This window comes from Tauraco erythrolophus, chromosome 4 (assembly GCF_009769465.1).
Source record: "Tauraco erythrolophus isolate bTauEry1 chromosome 4, bTauEry1.pri, whole genome shotgun sequence".
Classification (NCBI taxonomy): Eukaryota; Metazoa; Chordata; class Aves; order Musophagiformes; family Musophagidae; genus Tauraco; species Tauraco erythrolophus.
The window spans coordinates 35,507,737-35,534,866 of record NC_141468.1 but is presented as its reverse complement, the minus strand read 5'-3'; the positions used below and the strand labels follow the sequence as shown (position 1 = coordinate 35,534,866).

General features: G+C 40.2%; 1 protein-coding gene across 1 annotated transcript in view; it reads right to left on the bottom strand.

The window, feature by feature from the left end:
* TMEM117 (transmembrane protein 117) overlaps window positions 1–27,130 on the bottom strand; it is a 223,492-nt gene that overhangs the window by 23,648 nt on the left and 172,714 nt on the right. The window contains 3 exon segments of the mRNA XM_086610851.1: window positions 18,921–19,080; window positions 20,787–20,871; window positions 24,299–24,316. Of these exon segments, the coding sequence (XP_086466977.1) occupies window positions 18,921–19,080; window positions 20,787–20,871; window positions 24,299–24,316 (263 nt within the window).

The window sequence follows — 27,130 nt, the reverse complement described above, 5'->3', positions numbered from 1 at the left end:
AGCTAGTGGTGCCAGAAGGTTTTCTGTCTGACACTGTCCCCTCAGAGACTGAGATGCTGAAGAGCAACTGGGTCTTTATTAGCCGTCCAGGAAAGGAAAAAGGGGTATGAACACAAAGGTGATCCCTCATTTTAACACAAGAGACCGTGAAAGATAAAATGAGAGGTTCTCACAACCGTAGTGGTCCCGTCTCAGATGATTTCTGGTGAGTACAGAGCTCAGCACTGGATCAAGGCCTCGAAGCAACATGCAACGTGTTTTTTTAAGTATATTAAATTCTGACTGTATTATTCTATTATATTAAATAGTTTCCCAATTTCTAAAATAAGACATTCTTTAATTACAAAACAATTTACTGAATCAGACACCAAACACACTCACCTTCATTCACACACAGAAGCAACGTTATAGGACAACCCAGTTGCTAAGAATGACTATAACATCATTGTCATAAGATACTTTTATCTCATTATATTGTACATCATTTGACTAAAGAGACTTTGAGAAAAATAAGAAAACAATAGTCTCCCTACATATGTATAGGTCTACTAGCTTTGTTATTTTCAGTAATAATAAGACTATATATAACTAGTGTGCTGCATGGATTATTATACTGTATCTTCCATATAGATGAAAGCATCACATTAGTCATTCACTGCAGTTCGGTGACATGAAATATTCTCTTATTACAGAAAGTGTATGTCACTTAACAGTTGCAGAAATTATTTACTGAAGCTCTCCCCTTCCCACCTGCCCTCCCCTCTCCAAAAATCCATTCATTTCCTTATCCCTTGGGGAAATGCTGTCAGTACTCTCTGTATGTTATGCATACATAAATTACATGCCTTAAAGAATGAGGAAAATCATAAACCCAAAAATATAGCCTCAAATGTGAATAAAAATTAGGGAAGATAACTCTTCTCTACAGCCTCCTCTGTGACCCCAATGCAAAGGCTCACTTCCTGAGCGTGAGAGAGGAAAAATGCAATTTCAGCTTTTTATACCAGCGCAATATATTTGCCTTTGCCAAGCACATGCAGAAAACATGAACTTCATCCTAAAAGGTTTTCGATGTTTACAAACCTCCTGGGAGAACTTGTCAAGAACACAGTGAACCAAGTTCTAATTGCACAAACTCATCCTGGTTCTTGACAAACACAACAGTTTGGTTTGAATTTCAAAACTGCTCCCATCAAAATCCTTGAGAGCAGCGAGAATGTTGCTAAGGTGTCTTTTTGAATCTCAAAGACAAAATCAGAGGCTGGTGGTATGCCTTGAACGAATTAAAGTGTACTCCTAGTGAGATTTGAATCTAAATATAGCAACTATGCTGAACACAATGAAAAGCTGAATTATAATTTTTGAAAAATGACAGATGAGACAGGGTGGACAACCTCAAAAGGTTTGGAAATTCAGTGTAGATAAGAAACTATATATACCACACTTGGCAGAAGCTTATGCAAACTAACAGACCCTTCTGAAGGATGCCCTCCTGCAACCCTTCTATTCAGTCTTTACTTTTGATCTGCAAGAAATCCCTTTTCCACCTCACTGTCAATGCTACTTTTGGAAGACAACTTGCTAATTTCCTTCCACAGAGAATTTGCTCTGGGGTCAGTTCTAAGTGCCCCATGAGCCCCTCTTTTTGGCGGGAAAGGTGGTCTCTCCTACTCTGTTTCATAAATTTGGCTCTCTTTCCCCGACCTATACAACCTTACATCTCCGTAATCTTTGCCACTAAGAATACTACTTCCATGCTTTTCCCCTCACTGTACTTTCTTCCATAACTTTTTCCTTAACATCTACAAGTGGTAGAATTAATTCAGTAGTTCGTATTTTTAATTTTAAGAACTTTCCTGACAAAAGTCTTGGGAAATGACATGTTGCCTGCTCTCAGAGACGTTGTTACAAGGGCAGTGAGCAGATGCAAAATGCTGCCTGTAGATAAACGCGTGGCTTCCAAACTTCCAGGTATGACTCCAAAACTTTTAATTACTGGCATCAATGAATCAAGGCAGCTGCATTAAAGCAGCTGAATAATTACTCTCTCAGTGTGATTAATAGACCAGGTAGGGTTTTAAAGCAAGGTTCTGCATGTGTGTATATGCATGTAGAGGAGACGGAGATGTGTGTGTTTTGCAGGGAGCTCCATTTTAACTAGTCAAAACCATATAATGCAGACAGTTATTGAAACTGTCTGGACAGGAAAATATAGAATTCAAGCATGATTTTCAATTGTTTAAAGAAATGCTAAATCAATTTTCTCATCAGAGGAGCTGTTTTAGAGCAATTCTCCAAGTCAAGATAATGAATGAGATGTTCTTTCACAGCATTCCTCGAGGAGGAATTATCCCAAATGATATGGTTACTTAATACGAGCATTTATAAAGGGACAGTCATTACGCGAATTATGTATTTTACATAATTTATTTCAACTTCTAGTTTATAGCAGCACTTTTATCTTTTTTCATTCAGTGATAAAAAAGGCATCAATTATAATTCTCCTAGCATGTCTACAGAACTAATGTCTGCTAGCGAAGTTGTTGTGCTCATTCAAACATATAATTATACTTCGGAGGGTCCTGGGCAATCTACATTTACCAAAATAATGAATAGATAAAAACCACACACTTAAATGTAGCAGTTTAGGTACGAGAAATGCGCTACAAAATATATTCAGGGGCATGCTGGTCTGTAGCAGTGCCACCTACCATGTGATGACTCTTGGCCAGGTACTTTTGCTGTTACATATGTAAATCCACTTAGAGCCCAGAGAGCCATGTTCTTGCTGCCATGTTTTTAAAAGAAAACAGAGACCATTGCTTTCAAGTCTCCTCGGACTCAGTATATTTTTTACTGAGGTTTATCCAGTTTTCATGTACAAAGCATGGCTGCAAAGCATGCAAGTATGAAAGAAATATGAGCAAACTAGATGATAACAAGTATTACTGCATTTTCAAAGAATCTATAATCAGAGGTGGAGAGGTATAATGCAAGAATGCAATTTAGTACCACAGCACAGGTTATTATTACAGCAAGGTACTATTTAGGAATTAAAGACTACTGGGCTATTGGTCTGCATCAGCATGCCTGACAGTAGAGGTTGGCCAAATGTTCTAGCCTGGCCTAAAAACAATTTCACTGGCTTCTACAAGCGAAAATTCAAAAGCTGAGTTATTAATAAAATAATATTTGCTAATGTACTTTGGCAAAGATTTTGTTAGACCTTGCAGGTGCTGAAAGGCTCTGAGAGCTCCATCTCCTAGTCTTTCTACTGCAAATCACAGATATTCACAAAAGACAGACTCCCCTGATCTGGGCTACAAAAAACAATCATCAGAACAGAATTTTTTTAAATCATAGCTCAGGTGGACAGTGTGGCAGATTAGAAGCTCCTACAGTAACACAGTGCCAGGGATCCATGAGGCTCAAGAACACAGCTCACCATAACATTTCCTTGTCTTCTTGTAGTCTTGATCAACACAGAGGTTGATCAAAGTATCAACTACTCCTTAACAATTAATTAGAATGGCCAAACATTTAATAAGAAACTCAAAATAACAAGTTCATAAAACAGGTAGGAAGTAACTGCTCCTTCCTAAAAGGTTTGGGACTTCCCTCTCTCATTTTATTTGCATTTCTCAACTTCTCCTCTGAGTTTTTCTGCAGTCAGCTGCCAAATTTCTTGCTTTAAATGCTGAGTCAAAATACAAGAATAATATCACTCACATCACCCTTGTATATTTTGTAGCAACCATTTAAGAAGCAAGCAGTACTATTTCCTTCTTGATAAACATACACAGTTCCAGTATATACTTATATCTAATTCTAAAGACTTAATTGTTTTCGATGAATCCTTAATAGATATGCAGAAATCTGTATATTAACAAAAATAAGCAAAATCCCATTAAACAGTTTCATTGACAGAAAACAGAGTTATTCAAGGCTCCGTTACTTAATTGGCACTAATGACAACATTCTACTTCCCTGAAAATAACACCAAAAGCTTTCACTGATTTTTGTGATGTAAATTCAGTCACTAGTCACATATCTGATCTCTGGATTTCACTTTTTATGAGTATGATTCTGCACAAGGATTTCTACCAGAATGTGTTACTTTTCAAACTAGATCACTACGGAAAACTGAGCTAATGTTCTCATTCTGATTTTAATGTTATACACGTCTATAATTTCCCCATAAAATATATTAATAACTTTATTTCATTTTCTTGTACAACCTGGAGGCCCATCTCGCCTGTATGCCAGTATGGTTCTGCATGACTGTACAGACATGATTAACCTATCTCCAAGGGAATCTGTAGTTTAACTTTTATATTTTAAGACTCACTACTTTTCTGCATTTCCAATAGCAATCTGTGTCTTATAAACTAAGAATACTCCAACCCAAACCATTCTATGATTCTATAATTCTATAAACAATTGCATTTCATGGATAATCTTGTCCTGACAGGTAATGCTGACGATTTGAGCCCTTCTCAATCCTTAGGTATATTTTATAAGTGCAAAAGAAAGAAACGTAACAAGCTACACTACAGGAGGAGAGATTTTTTGGGGGGTTTATTTTACCATTGAAAGGGCACTAGAAGAATTCATACCACCCATACCACAAGGACACCCAGTTACCACTGCGGCAGGTGCCATATAGGACAGATAAAAATCACAGCACTGCTGCTTACTGTTAAGGTGTGCCTGTGTACAAAATACTGATTTCATTTGCTTATAACTTTTCCAAATTTAACTGCTTGGGTTGAACACAGCCCATGCCAGGTGTCTGCCTCAGGCTGTTTTTTTATCTGTTTGGTTCTATGTTTCTGTTTTAGGGTTTTGACATTTTCAACTAGCAGCATTCAAACACTTCTGAGAGCTAGGGCAAAGAGAAAATAAGCTCCTTTGCTTTGTAGAAATGCCTCATGCTTTGAAGTAGAGACGCACAGTTTAGCAAGGGAGTAACTTCGTGTCAGAAATGTGCCTTTTGCTTCCCTGTGAAAATCTGCCCCAAACTGGAAGAGTTTAAGGTGCCTTTGAAAAGTCAATAATTTTTGTACTTGCAAGAATTTAGCTAAAGGTTCAGAAACAAGAATCTTCACAAACTGCATCACTCAGCATGCCAAAGCATCTCTCGGCCCCTAGAGCTCATCAGACTATGAAACTGCGAGTCTTGGAAGAGAACCAGAACATCCTTGCTGCTGCTGGCAGGACTTGGAGCTGCTCTCAAAGAGGGTTTGAGCTGGCCCCGCACAGCAACGGAAGAATGGAGAGCCAGCTACCCTGTAATTACTGATCCCAAGTACTCTGTGTGCAAATGGAGCCAGGCACCTGGAGCGGAGTGAGGATAGGGGCAGGAGGACTCGAGTTCCAGGTCTGAGTCTGTATCAGCGACGCGGTGGCCCCAGCCCTGTCCTCCTCCCTCCGCACCAGCCCTCTCTAAGAGATCGAGCAGAAGGTTTGGCATATCCGTGTGCAGCCACATGGTTAAATGAAGGCTGTGTCCACCTGGGGCCTGCTGTGAAGGGGAATGATAGCAGAGAGAGAAAGGTTTGATAGGAAAATCGGAATAGGCTACAGAAAGGGAGTGGGGAGGAGGGGAGAGAGGATCAGGGCAAGAGGGTGGAGTGTCAGAGAGGATGGTGGGGATGGGACCCAGAGGTTGGGACGGGCTGGTTAAGGAAAAGAGACCAGATAGAGAGAGGGAAGGGAAAAAAGGAGAGATTTTCATTTGGACAGCAGGCTCGGGGTCGGATGATTAGGATTACTGGATGTAGAGACTAGAAATGAGAGACTCAAAGACTGAAAACTGGGATAAAAGCAATGAGATATGTCACAGAACCAGGGATGAGGAGGACCCTGGATGGGGGCAGAGAGGGAAACAGGGAGAGGGGGTTTGGAAGTGACAAGAAGGAAAAAGCCAAGTTTGGGGAAATGGTCAGAAAGTGTGAGTGCCTCTTTGGCTCTGCAGTTTGAACCAGAAGTACAGTTCTCATCATCCTCTGCTATTAACAAAATGTGAATCCCAGAGGCAAAGCACTTGTCTCCTCCTCCTTCTGAAGTGGCTCATAGGAAGGAAAAACATGCGCTGCTATTAGCAGGTAGCTCGCATGGCAAACAGCCATGCAGGGGAGCTAACGCTTCCAGCACCTTGATAAGACACATCAGATTCATACAGCAAAGTATTGATTTTGAGGCTTCTATCTTTTTGTAAAATCTGAAGGAATTATACACACAGAATGTTCTGCACTAAATGAACTGTCTGGAGGTTTCAGTGGTGAAGAATGATGAACTAGGAGATGTCAGGCTAAGGTTATCTATACTGTGTGTGTATGCATGGTACAACCCTTCCTTAGTTATGTGATCACACACTGTTTATTCCAGAGGACATGACCCTTTTTCATTAAAGAGGATCTAATTCATGATTGTGAGGTTGGAATATATAGTGACAGAGAGCCCTGTAGTTCTCCTGCACTCTGCATCTGCTGCTCAAGCTGGAAGGTGTGTGGGAAGAAGAGTGTAAATGCAAGAGACAGCAGCAGATGTGAAAACACCTACCTCTCATTACGGGGGTCACTGCTGCCAGGAGGAAAGGAATTTGGCCAACTCTGCCATGACAGATCTGTGAGATACTCAGTGAATTTCTAAAATGAAACTATTCCCAAGCAATTATAAATCGTTTGCCTTTTTTCCTGTATGATCGCATCAACATCTAAGCTTAGATTTGTTCAAGTGACAAATGCCCACGGCTGGTATTGAAATCAATGAGAGCTGGATCTGAACATATCGCCAGTGGGGAGAAGAGAAAGGGCGGACAAAATATCCGTAGAGATAGCAGGAGTCCTGTAGTGCACAGCATTACCTAGATAGGACTGCCTGTACTTCTTTAAGATCAGCGTAAAAAGTAACCAGTCTTTTTTATGGAGACAAATATGGGACACAGTTATAGCCATCTCTCAAAACAAGCAAAGAAACTGCTTTTAGAGCCATCTGAATTCTACAAGGGAAAAAGGGCTGTCAGTATAATAATATATAAGATCACATCAAGTAAATATGTGGCTCTGTCTGCTCCTGATGAAATAATATGCTAGATCTTCCTCCCCCAATTAGGTAACTGCTCAGCTAAAAGTTGGGTAATAATATAAATTTTCATAATAATGAAACAGACATCTCAAATTAAAGACCCTTTGATCTTTAATTTCTTTGTGTTTCAGTATAAAACATGGACAATAATACTCCTATTGTGAAGGCTATTGTGAAGATAAATACATTAATGCTTGAAAAGCCCTTAGGAAGTACAGCGATGAGTGTCACAAAAAAGTCCACAAGAAAATGAATGATTTCATCGTCATATCAAGGTTTCAATAGTATGCAGTAAGTAAGGCCTGGGGCCACAGGCTGCACAGAAAGGGCAAACCAAAATATTGGATAGCTTCTCATTAAATGAACACCATTCATCCAGTGCAGCAAGTGAGACCTGTGGAAAAATGGGATGTGAATAGATAATTAAAGATTGTATCATAATGCATACACAAAATAGGGGTGAAAAGTTTATACCAGTGACCTTAATTCTGGCATTTCCTAACTTCTGAATGCATGACTCTGCAGCCTCAGTAGTGCTGTCTCATTTTAACACCATTTTTTACACCATTTTTCATGTGTAATTTTATTTGTCTTGCTTAAATCATCATCTGCTCATTTCTGAGCTTGTTAGGCTTGTTTGTGCGATGCTTTTCATTCTCTCATCCTCTGTATTTGGAACACTTTGTCCAGATATGCAAATCTTTGCAGCCTGACCTTGAGGGATAGTAGGAGTTTGTATAATTTAGATTTGCGCAGTAATTGTTTGGCCCTGATGCCAGAAACATCCCCAAGGGTATTTAACATTCATTCAGAAGACGTGGCTGTTGCTTCGCAACTTAAGGTCAGCACAAAAGTACCAACTTGCAGCCAAGAGAACACGCCGCAGCCCTCGCCTGGGAGGCGGCAGCCGCAGCACGGAGCAGCTGCCTTCACAAAAGCTGCGGGGCAGCGTCCGGATGGTCTGGGCAGCCTTCTCCGACATGCAGCTGGCAGGAACCAGGCCGAATCAGGGCCATCAAAAAGTCCACTTGCGGACTTGAGATGGGACAACAGTCCCTTTTGCTTCTTCTAGCTCTGGCTGCCTGATGAAGCAGATCACTTAATCACTTCTTTTCTGCCACTTACTCCTAAACGGAACGCGTGCTGTACAGGGGATCACTGCTGCTGTTGAGGATTGTTTGTTTCTCCACTTTGGGCACACAGTTCCGGAGTGGAATGAAATTTCATTATAAACCTAACGCGTGTTGCACATTGTATATAGTCAAGCCCAGAGACCGCCTGAGACAAACTAAAAGCAAAGAGCCATCCAAGGAGGATTATAGGATTATATCTTTAAATCCATAGTGAGATACATTAGAAAGAGACGTACACTGTTTTCTCATTTTCATCTACAGGCAATAAAATGGATTACCTAGCCATAAATTTCCATCATTTAATTCCTCGTGTGGTACCTGATGTGGGAAACAACATCACAGCCGAGCTCACTGAGAACCGATGGAGAGTGAAATCGAAGCTGGTTTTGTATGAAAGGAAGAGCTACAACGTCTCTCCTGAAAGATGAAATAAAATCACAGTCCAAAATGACCAGCACCAGCCAGAACAGATACAGTGCAGTCTTCTGGATAACTCTGTCACGTAGCTAATGCTGGTGGGGGTACATGCCATAAAAACACTGAGAAATGCTTTGAGCTGGAAGTGGCCAGGCATGGAGCAGCAGCTGCAGCTGCAGGGCCCAGGCCCTTCTCTCCCTTACAACCCCATGAGTGCTTCAAATCACTCCCAGCAATCTTAGGACATGGACTGCCTTGCTCGGAGCCAGTCCTGAAAGTGGCTCTTCATCCAGGCAGAAACGGATTGGGTGCCTGGTGTAACCAAGTTCAGAGACTCTGACAACTCCATCTTGCATTGGGTGATAATGGATAGTCCCCATCACGGCTGCAGCTGCCCCCCCCTTCTAACAAAGTGGGCAATGAAGGCATAGGGAGCCAGCTGTGCTCATTGCATACTACCTGAGGCTATGTCACACTGGCATCAGAGGTATCAAGACAAGTTCAGTGTTACTGGCTACTGCAGCAACCAAACAAGTATTGCGGGAGGGAGATGAAAAATATAGCTCTTTCCCAATTTGATTAATATCGTTTTTTGTCTCTGTTTGTACCACTTTAACAATAGCGACAATGTGTTAATGCACCTACAGCATCTGTTGGCTCATGCAGGCCTCTAAGGAATCTTAATGAAAAATGATATTGCAAATATTATCTAGGTACAAGGAAGAGATCATAGAATCATAGAATCATAGAATGGTCAGGGTTGGAAGGGACCTCAAAGATTATCTAGTTCCAACCCCCCTGCCATGGGCAGGGAAACCCTCCACTACACCAGGTTGCCCAAAGCCTCATCCAACCTGGCCTTGAACACTTCCAGGGATGGGGCATCTACAACTTCTCTGGGCAACCTGTTCCACTGCCTCACCACCCTCTGAGTGAAAAATTTCTTCCTTATATCTAATCTAAATCTACCCTCTTTCAGTTTAAAGCCATTAAATAGAAGAATAGAAGAAATAGAGAGAATAGAAGAAATAGAGATAGAGAAGAGGTTAATTATTTGGGGACCAGTCGAGACATAGTACAGTCCAAAGTCAGCTGCAGCGCACTACTGAGACTATTTGGGGACTCTATAGGCACTGTTTGGGAGATGATTTAGTTGCTTTGCAGCTCCAGTGGGAAACACAGACTCACAGTGTGTCATGCAGTGCTGGCCCCCAACCTGTCTGTCAGATCTGTTAAGTGCTATTCTGGGGAATCTCCTCTTCCTCATGAGCATTACAGGATGGGCAGGCAAATATAACCAGATCTCAGAAAAGAGAAACTTTTTAGCTTCTGACTTGTGGGTGACTACAAGCCTGGTCGACTTAAGGCCACACTTGTACAACGTCTATGACCCACAGGGACAAGACTCTAAACACAATACAGTTGAGTAATTAAATGTTAGTTCAAAATCAGAAACCACTGCAACTATAATTTTAAATTGCTAAAAGCACTAAGGGAATACTTCCCTTCCTCTATACATACGAGAATCACTTACTGATGGGATCAGCGAATCTGATTCTAATAGATACAAAAATAACTAATGTACTCAGTATCTCAAGACACCCAGTGATTAACTACATACATCCCTTTTGTTATACAAAGAAAAGCAGCAGCTTTACAGCATGTTAGAAGAACTCCAAGGCAATAAATGTAAGCATGTCTTGTTGCTAATGTCTCATATAACAGGCTTCAAACTTTCCAAGGAACTATAAACAGCTGCCATTCAATCAGCTTTGCAGAAATAATGCAGTTAGAGCAACAATATCAGGCATATTCTTGTTTCTGTTTCCCTCTAAGGTTTGATTAAGAGCAACCAAACTGGTTTTGCTGCTTCTCCTTACTTGATCTCAGTATTATTGCTGCTGGATGGATCTGTATGCTCAGGTACAACCTGTCACTAAGTCCTGTAAATTCAGTACGCTGTGTAGCTATATATAAAATACAGACAGGCATAAAACATGTCTTAAGGCAACACTCTATCTAGCGATGGCACACTGATGTTTATCTTTCTTTTTTTTAACTCACATGCTTGTATTTACGAATTGCATGCAATTCTATCACTTAGAAAACAGCTGAAGCAGTTCAATCTCATCTCGGATTTTTCATTTTTAGATAAAAACCTGTGTAACAATGCTCATGACAAAGCAGATTCCCACAACCAAATAATATAGTCCAGAGCACTGCTGTGGAGAGTCGAAATTATCTGAATGTCACCATTACTGTTATATCAACATGTGTCACTGCAATATAATCTTAAGCAATGCAACACTCATCAGACACACATCCCACAACAACGAAGCCTGATTATGGCAGAAGATGGGAAAAGACTCTCCTTGCAACTAAAGATGAAAATAGTCTTGTGAAAGACTCACAAACAATTTCCAGCTTTTCTTGTTTCTAGCATTCCACTTTTTTTGTGCATTTGGGCTGGATATGATGGTTTCAGGGGGCAGCGTGTGAAAATGTGAGGTCGGCTTTTGGAGAACTGCTTCATTATGTCAGGCAAATACCTGTACTGCAAAAGCAGGGCCTAAGTGTCACGTGTATGGCACGTACCCATTGTCAGGGTAAAAGGGAACGACTGTGACAAATGAGAAGCTTTTTCAGCTAATTCATTTTGTGTGTAGTCATCTCAGAGCCAAGAGGCTCCAGCTGGGACTGGTGCCTGATTATGCTGGAAGCTGTACCAAGTCAGACAGCATCCTTCTCTGAGCACCTTAGGGGCTAAACAGACAATCAGACAACTAGTGAAAGAAAAGAACTACAGTTGTTCCTTTTCAGCAAATGAGGAACTGAGTCACAGGGCTAAAAAAAGGGCCCAGCCCTCAGCTGGTATAAATTGGCACAATAGGATTCAGGTCAGCACAAATACACCGAGTTACAGCAGCTGAAGCAAACCCTGGAACAGAATCTATAATGCCTGAGAAAAATATAATGCATCCAAGTAAGATTTAACCTTCTGAAACAAGTGCAGTGGATGAAATGTACTTAAAAATACTGTACTTTGCATGTCTTATTTAACAAAATCCACAGCATAAAATGATGGTGCCGGTTATCAAACCAGACAAGCACAGAATGAAAACACTGCAATATAAACCAGACAGCTCATTAAAAAGGCTGGGTATATAATGTGCAAGAAGGGACAAAATACATCCACCTTCTCCAGGGGAAAGGATTTTACTTATCGTTTACTTATCATTTTCTTATTCCTAAAGTAACTGAAAGAGTCAGAGAAATAAATTCCACTTTGTAGTGGGTTCTGGCAAGGGGGTGAAGGAATGTTTCTGGGATTTTCAAAAATAATTTAAACATCTAGCTGGATCTTGAAAATATTCCAACAGAAATTTCTGGGTTTTAATTACATATAACAATACTATACTTTCTCCCTCCCCATCACCGTTTCACAGAAACACTGCATATACACTTCCATCAAACTCAAAAGGTGTTTCCCTTCAAAATAAAAGCAGTGGACTTCAAATGTTGAAACACTTGAAATGTAAAGTACATTTCCATCTCTTTGCCTTGTTCATAGAGAACAACAATGTGAAGAGGCAGATGGGAAGGAGATGTGGAGAGTCCATGCACCAGTTCCTCAGAGCCTCCCTTCCCTGCCACGAGAGGGACAGGGACAGCTTCACTCTGTGGAACACTGACCCCATTTCTAGCTGCTTGTTCCTGAGCTGTTAAATGGGCAATTTCTAAGACCACAGTAACTTGTCCTTCTCAGTAGATGATATCCAGGCAATAACCCACTCCCTTGATACGAGTCACAGACAGAAGATACAAGAAAGCTAAGAGAAAACAGATGTCTGACGGGATGGATGAAAGCAGAGCTCGGGAGAGCTACTGTTCTGTGTTCAAAATAGAAAGTAGTAAGACCTGGTACCCCCAAAACCCGTGACTCTCAGAGAAATAAAATAAAGCATTTTGGGAGTATGAAATTCAATGCAGATATAAATGCAGGAGTAGCAGCTGTGAAGACAAATTCAAGAAAAGGAATACTTCTAGGACAGGTAAGAAATACCTGTGTCTGACTCAGCAGAAAGAAGCACCACAGTGCCAACAATGCCATGAAAAATATTACCAATATGTTGGTTAATCAGTGTTTAGGAATGCTCAAGTCTGTCACTTGAATTTGTACTAAGTACAAATCTACAGCTGTAGATCAAGAGCTGTTCCCTTCTAATCCTTCTAATTCACTTTTATTTTCCAGGATTATTTTTGAATATTTTACATCAGTGCTAGTAAGGAACATTTCCACATATCCATAGAAGGATGAGGATGTAGAAGGGCCAAAAACAGAGGGTAAAGTCTTTCCTGTGTGAAAGACTGCAGGAAGGAAAATCTACTACTTGCTACAGAATGGTTTCTCCCACAGTTACCTCACTTGAACTTGTCCCCTTCTCCTTCAGAGACCTGCGTGCCATGGGAGGTACGGTACCACAGAGGCAACCCTCACAGTAGGGTTCTTTGGCAAACATTGCACAACTAGCTGAGTACAAGCGTGTGTTTAAAATGCTTACCCATTTTTGTAATGCTATTTGACAGGCATGTCTAAATCTGCTAGTGAAGAGCAATGTACTCCAAGTGGAATGAAACACTGCACATCATAGCTGAAAAAAGCAGTCCAGAGTATATAGCTCCTCCCTCTAAAACCTAGCCATATGGTAATGGCTGGGAACACCAGAAATGGAGCTGGATCTGCTACCAGTTTTATTAAAGGTGAATTCCCATCTATCCTGACTCCTCTGAAACACTCGTCGCTGGTCACCCACCCTTATGTCTTCAGAGGGCAAGTAGTACATGAACACAAAACATAGTAACCTCTCACACACAGAAGGCCTGAATGCCAGAGATGATGCAAAAGTTGTTTACTAACTTCACTAACAGATGTTTCATAAGGTTTTTGACCTGTATTTTTTTATTGTGTTTTCAAACGTTACAAGAGTCATCAAAGATATGATGGAAAGTACTCTGGCATTCAAGTGCTGACTTCTTCAGAAGTTGCCATGCTGAATGAGAGGTTTTTAGAAGGACATTTTAATTCAAAGTTTGGTAACTTCCTTGGGAACAAACTATACATTGGTACTTTTTGCTGTTGCTTGTTAGGAAAAAATAAAATTTATATACCACTCCTGAATCAAATGTACAGCTGAGAGGATCTACTCTGACAGGAATGATAAATTATTCTGTATATCCTGCTTTTCCTGTGAACACAAAAATACTTCTTGGTTATCTGTTTCAAAGGAAAACTACTATACCTGTATGTTCAGCTTAAAGGGTAAATCAGGATTCTTCTCTCATTTGTATATGTGTAAATTAATTCTACCAGATTACTGAGTGTAAATCCAGTTAAAAGTCACAATCGAATTAAGTTTGCAAAGTTAAATAGATTTTCTAAAAAAAAAACCTCTAAAAATCAAGTTTTTACCTGCTTTACATGGACCAGACCATATTTCTGCTCTAACTATTCAAGCAAATATACTTCTACACACTTGAAGTTGTGGGTAGTGTTTTTTAACATGCTCACACATCATACTAGATTTTAATCAAAACAGCCTATCCATCAATGTAAAACTGAAAATAAATGGAACTGTCTCTGCTTTATGTATTTGTTAACAAGATCGGAGTCTGTTCCATTTTGCTGATGTTTCTGTGCTACTGTTTAACAATTACATATACAAAACATAATTAACACTACAAAGTAGCTAAATTAACTACTTTTTTCTTTGAGTGAAATACGAGGAACTAGAAGAAAAAACACAGGAGAGCCTAAATACACATTTTCTTCAATCTGTTAACCTTCTAATTCTCTTATTAAAACTGTACCAAAGACGGAAGACAGACATTCTGCAGAAAACAAAACAAAAACAGAAGTGATGGGCCACCTATTAAATATGTTGATTTTCAACTGCAGTAGCAAGGCGTGATCTACAGTTAAATGTTAAAGCAATTTACATATGAAAATATTATGAAAAACACATTTGAAAAATTGTTATTATTTAAAAAAATCCATCTGCTGATATGCTGATACCTACATAAGCAGTATATTATCCCACTCACTTTGACCTTCATTTCTTTCAAGTTATCTTGAAGAACAAAATTCTATTCTCCTTATTTACAAGAGTATTCCTCTTTGGTATTAATGGGATTATTTTGCTAGTTTGCTTAAAGATTCATATACAAGAGCTTTCTCAAAGCTGCTACAGAATTTCTTTAGTTTACTGAAGAATAAATTCTTCTTTTGGAATCAAATATTACTTCAAGGTAGCTTTTAAATCAGTCAGACATTGTATCTGATTGTACTGTCAGATAAAAAGTTGCAGGAAGTCATAAGAGTTGCAAGAATTTACACCGTGGGACTTGCAAAGTGCTCAGCAAGGCAGCTGCAGCGTGTAACTCCACAGTGATGCTGACATATTCCACTGTCTTTCAGAAGTCTGGAGAAACCTGTAAATGCTCACAAAAGACACTACAGAGATTAAACAGCTCATCTCTCATGGATACACGAGACTTAATAATCCAGTCACCATAGGCTCCGACCCATTAGCAAACTCACTAAGAACATGACATGGGAAAAAAAAAAAAGTAGTATATAGACTAATGCATGAGCTACTGTCTACCTGCTCAGAGGTATTTGAAATGAGAGATTATAGTTTCATTTGTCATATTTACTTTTTAATTAACTGATTTGCCATTAAATCATTGAGAAAGAGAACTAAATATGTGAATTTTTTATTAAAATAATAAAAAGTTCTATGGCATTATAAAAGCATTACTACTTATCCCGCTTTAATATGCGTGGTCTTGCATTCAGTCTGAAACTAAGGCTAAAAATGTAATGATGCCCATATACAACAGTGAATGTTATAGGTGCCAGACATATACATATGTTGGCATCTTGGCATCTCAATTATTAGGGCAGGCATAATTAAACACACTGTGAACATGACTAACTTCATCACTTTCATACTGCAGAAAAAATAACAAACTTGTAGGGCTTTTATTTTCTTACTATAAGCAAGCACATGTCCTTTAAAACGAACTAATGCTCACCTGCATTGGACTGAATTTGATCTGCTGTTTTTTCAGAGAGAAAATATACAATCTCTATATTCAAAAAAATCAGTATTTTTATTTACAACACATAAAATTTGCTGACAGCCAGGATTGAAAGAGAGGCTACTATGTTGCCTCTCAAACAGCCTGAAATGTGTGTTAGCCCTGATACTCTGTCCTAGACCCAGGGAAACGTAAATTCCTTTCAAACCATGGCCAGGCAGCAGTGAGAGAAGTGGAGATCACCCTGCCTGCAAGAGTCAGACATACTCTGAAGAAGTCCCCTTGATAAAACACTAGCAGAGAAATGTTACTTTGGCTCTTTGATCAGCTGTGGAAATAGCTGAGCAGGATCCTTGCTGAGCTGCAGCTCTGGACTCAAGCCATGCCATCCTCATAATGTTTCTTTTGGGTCTGGCTTAAGGGATCGTTACTCTCAGCTCATCATGTTGGACCCATTTATTCTCCGTGGCGAGAAATGTGCACCTCTAGCAGCTGCAGATGTTTAAAAGCACCCCAATAGTACCTCAGTCTCTCAACATTGACTATAAAGACATGGAGATTAAAATTGAGTGGAGATGTATACAAAGCAGCCATCTAAAACAGGTGCTCAGGGTCCCTTCACTTCAGGGAGGGTGGACACGAAGTGATGTGTCACGGTGAGGCTGGCAGAAGAGGTAGGAACACAGCCTGAGCCAGAAGCCAGCCACACTATCCATGAGGTCCTGTGTAGTCCTACAACCTTCTCCATGATCCGTTTTCTTGGATTGTATTAATATTTTGTGGTCATAACTTCCATATGCACATTTCAGTCACTTGTCTATATCCTACTCAGACTCTCATCTGTGGTTGTCTCCCTGATCCATTCCCTGAATGTCCAATGAATCGCTTGGACTGGAGGAGCCTTTGCACCCGAGAAGGACAGTGGGGCTGGGAGGCAGCAAGAGCTTGTTGCAGGATGGAAACCAAAGGAAAAAAGTGCAAGTATCCTTAAGTATCACTCACATATAACTGTCAGTATAAGGTTCAGCTGTCTGTGTTCTCCTCTTCACATGTCTGCCTGAGTTATGTCAAATTGAAAAAATGTAGCTCTTCAGGGCAGAGACTGCTCAGGTCTTTATTTCTTTCTTATGATCTACAAAGGGCTTAGATAAATATTAAATTATAATAATACTAAGAAGGTAAAGCCGGCCTTTACAATTAAGTGATTATTTTTCACAGCATTGAGAATGGATTTCCAAAACTCAATTGGTTTTCTCTTGTTGCTAAACAGTCACATTTGCAGTATTAATGCTACCATTCAGAGGGACAGAAAATGCCTGTACTCAAAAATTAGATGACACTTCACCTGTGCTCTTAGTTAGCATCAGCCTTAAACAGAAATTGCTTAATATTAAGCATTTGGGGTGTGGTTTTTTTTTTTCTTACTTTACCAGTTTGTTGCTAAAGCTTGTAAAGCTAGAAAAAACAACTGTGAAACAGGTAACACTCTTAGAAAGATTTTCTAGAGACATGTAATTCTAAAGCATACTTCTGTCAAAGGATTGTGATTCTGATGATCTTCACTTGTGATTTAATACTTTGCTGTCTCGATCAGTAGCAATGCAATGATGCTAGAACTACACTGTAAATAAGATATGCCAACTTAGTTGCACAGTCCAAATAAATAAATTTAAATAAATAAATAACTCCATCACACAAACATCAGTCAAAAATGCAATTAAAAAGGGCCTCTTGCTTTGTGTTGTAAAAATATGAAATAGTACTCAGGAAACAGTTTCACATAAAATTCTTCCCTACATTGAGCAAGTCCAAGGTCAAAGTACTGGAACTTCATTTTTCAAAGTCAAAAGGATGATTTAATAATTATTTGGTATGAATACAACTCTGTTTCTCTACCCTGAATACAATATCAAATTCAGTATAGCTTGACACATTGTGTATTTTCATTCACGCTTTCATTACAGCCCTGTAAAGTACAATCATTTATTATACATTCTCTTGAATCGTTCTGAAACAGCAAACAAAATGTAAAATGCAAAGGGAGAGAAAAGAAAGCACCAGAAATCTTACTAGAAAAACAGTATTGCCTTTCTTATCCTCCTTGTTCTAACCATGAACTGCAGTGAGCACTGAACAGTGGTGGATGTTGGAAAATAAAACTCAACTATAGGACCTTGGGCAGCTTTAATGTCCTAGTACAGCAGTGATAAATTCTGAGTGCCACCACAGTGTCACCTCTATGATAATTGCTCAAGCAATAGATATCTCATTACAGAGAACTAAGTGTCTCAGAAACAGTCTTTGCTAGTGGAGTTAGTTAGTAACATATTGGAGAGAAAGGACCCACCAGTCCTTCTCAAACTCTTTGCTAAACTTCAGTTCAACAGTCTGACACGTCTAGGACTAACAGCAAAAGTCTCTCAGACCTTCGCCACTCCTTTTCCTTGCCTCAGCCCAAATGACCTGATTTTTCACAGAGCATTGGGTGAGTTATTCACACAAGGCTCAAACCACAGGCAAATGCAAAGGGTAGAGCGCAGCAACACATCAAGGAGGTTTTTGGCCACATACTTGTGACCCAGATTCCTTTCTTAACAGCTAGATTCAAAGGAGCAGATATCAGGTAGACTGCAGGGAATTATCCCCCCAGTTAACCTCGCTGGCAGAAGACATTACAGTACAAGGACCTGTCATCAAAGTAAAGAAATCTTCATGTGAAAGTGGAAAGTGGAATCTTAATAGCAAATTCTAATTTCCATCTATTAAAAATGCTATAATGTGTACATATCTAATATTGTAAATGCTTGAAATATAGAAGTATTTCTTTTTTGTTTGGCTGAATTTCTCTCATCTTCCTAACAGAAACTTTGAATTTACAAAACAATTACCTTCCGTTTCTTTTTCTGATGCCATTTTTGCAGAAAACACTTTCTAATTTGGAAAGTTGTGCAGTTCTTACCTGGCAGTCTAAGAGAAATCAGCGATGTTTTCACAATAAAAGGCCAGTGGACTTTTTTCAAAGTCACTGAGAACAGTGTTATAAAACGCCTCTACTAACAGCGATTGCAAACTAAACATTTATTCACTTTTATGCAGTCTTAGCTAAACACCATTTGCTTTAGAGGAAATAGAGCAACTGGGCAGCCTCAGCAGCTTGAATGAAACATTGGGAGAGTGTACCTGCATGACAATAAGAAGGTCAAACACCAAGATGAAAGAAGCCAAGAAGGCTCTTGAGACCTCGTCGCTTGGCAGAAATCCACGATTCAGCTTGTCCCAGCTGATCCAGTCAGTAGTGATGACAAGCACAACTACCGAGGTCAGAGTAAACAGAACCGTCCTGCAATGGGAAAAAGAAATAGTTCAGAGAGAATACGATAGTAATGAAGATGCATCATTCTATTTTATCTGTCTTCTAATGGTCAGCTAGTGCTTTATCAGTACTTTTCCGCTGATGAAAAGAGATTGAAGGAAATTAAGTGTACAAACAAATCATTTAATTCAAAATAGGAAAGCAGTCAGCTGTATCTTTAGTAAAAAGAAATTCAGTAGCTAGTACTAAGCATGTTGCAAAATTAGGCTGGAGTGTATCATTCTTGTTCTTCATTCCATATTTTATACTGAAGATGCAAACCAATTAAGTAAAATAAGAAAGAAGTAAACTATAATAATTTACCAAGGACTGTATGATCTAGGCTAAATTCAAATGAACAATTTGAGAGAACATTTCCTAAGGCACCAAAGACATTAGAACCTTTGCAAAGTCTTTTCTCAGCCGTAGGAGCTAAAGGACACTAACTGTGAAGTCTAATTTTTATATAGAAACATGTCTGCATGAAAGAAATTTTCATTGCACTAAGTTAATCTTTAATACATTCTGGGTGTTGTAGAAGAATTTTTCTTTGTGTCTCCTAAGATGTCCTTTGTACAGGTTTTCAACACATTTTACGGCGTTTCTGAGAAGTCAGTGAAGAGTAAATTACAAAAGTAATAAAGCCGCCATATGAATGCTATGAGAATTCCAAAAGACACATTTGGCTAATTCATACAATTTTGCAATATGGCATTTGAGAAAACATCTTTCTACGCTATCCCCCTAAAATAGCTCTTCATCATTTCCAATAGCACTTTGGTGATATCCTTCAGAATTGGCAGTGATGACTGATTGAATTCCTGGTACCGTGGAAGCAGGTAAATTTAGCTGGTAATTCGAGGGGGAGCAAGGCTTCTCCCAATAGCCAAAGCTGTCAGTAAATCTGTGCTATAATAGGGGCATATCAACATCTGAATGAATGCACACAGCTAAATAATTGTGGCAGGGTGGAGTTGTTTTCTACAGCAAGAAAGTCTCGTTTTCTTCACTACCGAGGGCTAAAAACAATGTGAAGAGTATTTCCCATGACACTTCCAAATGGGACAAATGCTCAGAAGAGTAAAAGAAACATCTCTACACCAGTAGTCACAGGCTACCAGTCTGTAGGCATTTCTTTTTACACATCAGTGTGTCTGTTTTGGAAGGGAAAACAAATGTGCACATAAGCAGTGGTGTACACATTTGGGCTCCTAAACATAGTTCTTCTGCGGCATGATGGGCTGCGCTCCTTCACAATATAACGAGACACAAAATGACTTGATGCTATCACCTTTACCTCTGAACATTTATTTTTGTTCTTAATAAATAAATTCAGTTATATTCAACACTGTGCGTGGCACCATAACAGTATCCCTTGAGTGAATCACCAGCATCTGGGCCAGAAAGATACAAACGAGGCATATTAGACTTAATTAGACCTAAGCAATATTCAAGCCTGCTTATCCCCAAAACATTTGCTTAGCTACCATCTCACCTGTCAGTACCTCAACCTGACTGACTTTTCTACAGGGTCCACTTTGGCACATACCCAGAATGGCTTACTTTGGAAAGGTGATTCATTACAGTGCTTCTCTCACGCATATAGTCTCTTGAGATCCACAAAGGTGTTTTTCCCACCTATTTTGCCTTCATATCTGAAATTCACATGGAGGTAAACGTTCTCACTTTAGCACAGAAGTTCTCTAGAAAGAACACAGTCCTCAGTGCTTGTCTGCCAGCTGATGCAGACTGCCCTGGCCATTGGGTGCACTGATTTTCCTTGTCCTCATGCTGGGGAACCCACATCTCCTGGTGCACAAACAGTTTAGAAACGTAATTGAAGTCTACGTAGTTTGCTATGGGAATCATGTACCCAGAAGTTATGCTCAACACTGTTCTGCTTCAGTCCTCTTGAATTATGCATTTGCGTTTTGGAGCAAGAGTTCAAAGCAAGGAAGGTTGGGCTTTGGCATGTATGCAAGCAAAGGCAGACATATTTTTATGCATCCTTAATCGGCATGCATGCTAAGACCAATGTGTGTGCTCAAGCCCTGATTTCCTTGAGGAAATGCATATGCACTTTGTTATTCATTCTGGAATGTCAAATAGGGAAGAGGGAAGGAAGCAGAAAATGGGCTGCTAATAGAATAAGAAAATGTAAAACCAATAAAAATGGTTAGAAATAGACTTTTGAAATGGTTGCATTAAACAGCATAATTAGCACTGAGTTGTATTTTTGACCTATGATACTGAAACACAGCAAAATATTCAATACATGCTTTTGGAGTTATCATAAACTGAGTTTGTCTGGGTTAGAGTTCAGTTCATTTCTTGTGAAATTACAGCATTGCCCCAGTGTCCTGGGGATTAAGAGATGCAGCTGAGGGTCTCATTTCGCTTGACATAATTTGTATCAGATGAACCGATGTGAACTACCCTGCAATATTTAGGCCAGTGTAGTTCGTCCTTTATTCTGCAACACACATTACTGAGAAAGAGCTACGCTGTCAAACTACTCACAGCATTCCTGGCAGGACCTCTCCGTCTTCTGCTTACAAAAGGACTATGAGGGGAAAGGAAAGAGAGGATTGACTCGTCTCTGTACTAGACATTAGGAAATTCAACTTCTTTCTCTGCTACACAGAGGAAATACACTTTTATATTTCACTTCTAATTCTAGCTTGCTGTATTGAATGATTATGTGCCCTGAGCACCTATTCAGCTACATTAACACACATTTTGCAACCTAGCCCATACTGTTCAAGACACAAGGTTGCGATGAAGAATAAAAATAAAAAAAAATGTCTGCAGAAAAAACACTGTCCAGGCCAACTGCATATTGAGAAGTTAAAATTATTAGGTAGGTCCAGAAAAGTCAGTACTGTGCTTATCACTGCCAGTGATGATCTAAAATCCTCAGTTCTACACTGAACTGAGGGAAAGCTTGAAGAGAGGAACTTTTACTGCCAGGAACCTCTCAAGAAGCAGGTAATTTTTTTTTTAGATGATAGCTCTATAATCTTTGATAGCTAGGACTGAGTTTGGCCTTGAATTTGTCAAATCAAATCGCTCATGCCAAACTGAATCCACACTGCTGGCCCTCATTTGCCAACAGAACATTAATTTTGTCCTCACACACTCAGCAAGGGCCAAAACAGATGTCTTTGGCTTCTGCACCTTCCCCACCTTCCCACACTGGCACTTTCTTGGACTATAAGCTTTGACAAAGCTGATGAACCACTTAGGCATCTATCGTGCAGCATAATATGTGCTACAAGAGATTATGCACAACATAGGCCAGAAGCTTGAGCAGGTTTTTGTCACCGGGACAATTCCTCATGGGAGACAGTGTCACAACCTCAACCTTGCAGTCTCTGTCATGCAGAAATGCCATTTCTGGAGCAGAAAGGCCATGACACCTCATTTTCCTCTGCACTACTACAATCAGTAGTAAGTACAGAATATCCACATGCCATGGATTCAATAAACTATGCCAAGAATTCGGCATTACTTTGCCTACAATGTCTCCATACTGCCATCCTAGTGTTCTAGAAAGTAACCATCATCCTCTGAAGTCTGGACAATCCAACCTTGATGAATTGTTTGGAAGGCACTTAGAGGCGGGGAAACTCAGAGCTCGTGTCACGCGCTCCCATCACAGGTGTCATCCACAGCTTTGCTCTGCGTGATTTCTTGAACTTTGCAAAAGTCCGAGATGCTGGTCACATATGAAACTTCTGTTTGCTCAGTGGTGGTCATAGTTAGGTGAATAGAAAAAGGCTGTCACTGCAGCATAATGCAGCCGCTGGTGGAGTATCAGGTTTGTGTCTAATCTTTAGAAAACAGGACATCTTTGATTTGGGGCAGTCCAGTACACAGGTACCGACCTGCACTGTAGGCAGTGCTGCATGTTCCCTACTGCCCCTGTGGTCTCTGTTGCTGAAATTTTTTTGGATATGCCCGTAAATTTCACAGCATGCTTACAGAGCATGTATTGGGCTGCTTTGCTATGAGATATCACAGACTTTATTTGTTCACCTAGACACAAGCTTCCTAAACCCTGTGTACATTAAGCTGGCAAGCAGCGCACTGCATAGCTTCTGGAAACAAGGAACTTTGCTAACAACACCACCACTGGAAACAGTGGCCCTCATTTTGCGGTGAGAGTCCATACATACCTACGTTGCCCACACATGCAGTGGTCATCAAGCATATTATCTCTGCCCTATTTCTGCCTGTTGGGCTGAAAATTTCACACTTTTCTCTTAAACACCTCTTGCTCTTTCAAAAGTCACAAAAAAATTCTCCCCAGACTTTCTGTCTCTCTGACCCTTGTATACAATGCCTGAGCTGTCACTTGGTACATGATGATGAGAGATCAAGCTGGATTTTCCTACTGATTTTTCAAACAAAAATCCTGTTGCAAAGGAAAGTAGCTCTTCCTCAGTCCCTCCCTTGCCAGTGCTCTCCCTTCACCCCCTGAGAAAAGCACTCCTCATGATGCTTTCTGAGAAATTTCTCTGCTGGTGTCCCAGTGCCCAGATGTCCTGCGTGCCACACTGGAACAGCTGTGGCCAAAGGTTGAACAAGAACTGAGAAAACTTAAATCAGAAGCATGTACATTAAATAAACAAGACATACTTACAAAATGTAATGGAAAAAATAGACTGGACACAACACCAAAGACACAAAACCAATGCAACCTCACAGCAAGGAAAAGTAACAGAAGCAAAATAGGGCCAATTGAGGCCAACACACTTTTCCTAGAAAATAAAATGAGAATACTGTGTATTTGGGTGAACCGAGCTGTCCCCTCCTTAAGCAGACAATACTCCAAAGTTAAAATGCCAGAGCTACCTGCCTTCATCCACTCTGAAAAATATTGAGGATAGGGTGGGATTTCCTAGAAAGCTCTTGCAGGAGTCTAAGATAAATCCAAAATGTTCAGTGAAAGAAAGCAAAAACCACAAAACCCAGTTGTCCTGGTTTTAGCTGGGACCAGGATTAGCTCTTCTTTTTAGCAGCTAGAAGAGCTCCGTGTTTTGGTTTTACTCAGAGGCTCACTCTGAGAAGAATGCTGATAGTGCACTGATGTTTATAGATGGCACTGAGGTCTCAAGGACTTTTCAGTCTGCCGGGTTCTTGCCAGTGTGCAGGAGCACAACAGGATAAGGGGGGAGCATAGCTGGGACAAGGGGTCCACGACTCTCCTTACGATTTGTACCTGAACTTAAGATTGAGGGCCAAACTGGCCAATTAGTATTCCATATCATGCAGCGTCATGCCCAGTATAAGAGTCAGGGTCAGCCAGAAAGAAGGGCTTTTGCCCTTCCAGGACTCTCACTTTCGGGTGCTCAGAGTGTTTTCCCTCTCTCTCTCGCTCTCTGTCTCGGGGCCTCCCGTTTGTCCGGGATTGCGGTATTGAGTTCTATCTGTTTCGGGATTGCAGTTTCGGGACGAGACAGGCCTCGGTCAAGGGGTGGTGAGCAATTACACCGTACATCACTCGTTTGCATATGTTTATCCTTGTACATATCTGTATATACATATATTGGTAGCGGTAGTAGTAAATTGTTCTTATCTCAACCCTCGGGTCTCTTTTCTTTTTCCTCTTTGATTCTCTCCCTCATCCCTGAGGTGTGGGAGGGTGAGAGGGGACTGTGTCGGGTATAGTTGCCGGAGAAGCCTAACCCGCCACACCAGTGGAGTGAGCAATCCCAAGGGAATGGCTCCTTGTTTTGCTTTGCTTGTGTGGACAGCTTTTGCTTTACCTTTTAAACTGTCTTTATCTCAACCCGCGAGTTTTTTCACATTTACTTTTCTAATTCTCTCCCCCATCCAACCAGGGTGGTGAGTGAGTGACTGAGTGGAGCTTAGTTGTCAGCTGGGGTTAAACCACAACAGTGGTCTGTAACTCTTCTTCCTTTGTCTTGCACCTGCATCATCCTGAGATTATGTGCTGTAAGTTCTTTATGAATGGGATGAGCCCAAATTTGTCTGTGGAGAAAAGGAAAAGCCACTTATTCCTGGGATCTGAAATGCAGTTGTTATTCTCTGAATGTGTAACTGCATTCAGATATATCAATAATTCTCTAGATTCATAACTAGCAAGAAATAAGGACCTTCTCCCATCAGAAGCCAGCAATATGGAAATTCCTTTTCAAAGAGTGTGGCAGGGAACATCACGGTTGATGCGCAGCTTAGTGTGCAGACCATCTGCCATACTGGGGCTTGCAGTCTGTCTGCCCAAAGGGAAATCCTACCACCGCCACCTGAAATGCCTCTAACTGCCATCCCACATCTGTGCAGTCCTCGCCTTGAGAGAGCACTGTGTGCCAGAGCATCCAATGGACTCCTCTGAAACACAAAGTTGGGCTCCTGAGGAAGAACTGGGAGAGCCTGAGCCAGAAAGGCAGAGGAAGGGAACAGACACGCTTTGCAATCAATCTACCACGATCAATGTCAACTGTTGATGCAAACCTAAGACTTTCTGGCTGTATTTCAGGGGAGGGAAGGCCACATTATTTAGTTTTGCTTTAAATCCAAAATAACAGCACTTCCATCAGCCTTACCACTAGAAGATTTTCCTGGCTATATCTGCAATCCGCCCATGCGAGTGCATATACTCTAATTGCTCAGTAATATTATGGGCCATGTCAAAGGCAGTTCAAACTGGAAGGTTGGCTTGTGCTGCTTCATTAAACCAGTATGCCAAGCATGAAGTTACTGATGTTCTCAGAAGTGTTGGCTGAGAGGAGACACAATGTGCTGCAATGATCTTAGGTCCTGGCTGCTTGTGGACACCCTCTTCTGCCATTTTGTGCATCCTACCTCCCACATCAGGAATTCCCTGGGCAAAGTCCATGAGGCCCTGACTCATCCTCTTGCAGCCCCAATGCAGCAACACATAACCATTTCTAGGACATCCCCTCCAGATCTATGCCAGAAGTACCTTTGACTCCATCCAGCCACATCTTCAGGAAACAGTCTGTGTTATTTATCTGTACTGAGTTGAAAACTGAACAAAACAGAATTTGTCCCTAGAAAGATAAAGATGAGCTAAGAAATGTATACAAGTTCACAAAACATTTAACGTTGGAAACAAGAACTGTTTCCAGTCTGAGTCTCCGGATTCTTCATGTCTAAATCAGTACGGCAAAGTGTACCGAAAAGAAATTCTGGTCTATGATGGGACTTCATTTCTCAAACTGTCACATAGTGAAAGTGAAGTTTTCCACTGCTCAGCTACCAAATACAATTCTTTGCACAACCATACATAAGAGGAATATAATACTACCTTCAATTTACCAGCAACTTTGAGCTTCTCATTGTTAGAGCTATTTATAATTTTCTTCTGTCTTGCATGACCCTCTGCCAAATCTTTTATGAAGTTGCAGCTTTGATGATCAGATAGCAAGAGTTCTGCTAAGATCAAATGAAGAGATGAAAGACAAACTTTGGCTATTTTCCTCATCTTCATTTTGTCTTTTCCAAGAGGCAAAAAGCAGTATCTTGCCCTTTGACTACATCTTTTCCAGGAAAAAAAACCCTACCTGGCCTTAGTCAAAAGTAGCTCTTAAATTTGTGTGACATAGCATTGTGCGAATTTTTAATCATACTTTTTCTGCCACTAAGCCAAGTTACTAAAAAATTGTTAATCACTAATAAGCATTGCAGATATTGCTTAATACTATGTATGTTTGGGACAGAAGGACATATTAATAAAGAAACAAGATCATAAATTCTGTATTGCTATTATTTGTGAAGGAAGTGAGTACAATATATACTTAATAAAATATATCATATACATGTGAACTTACTAAATAAAGAAAATTAACTAGCATATAGTCTAGGTGTATTTAAACTCGAAATAAAACTACCTAGCTTTTAATCAGTGTTCATCAAAACTTCCAGCTTTGGATGGTGCTGTAGGAAACAGAAATGCATTTCTAATCAATATTTTATAAATTACTATTTATGTTTTCAATTGCAGTGGTTTATAATGTCAATTTTTCATGAATGTGCCAAAATAGTTAAA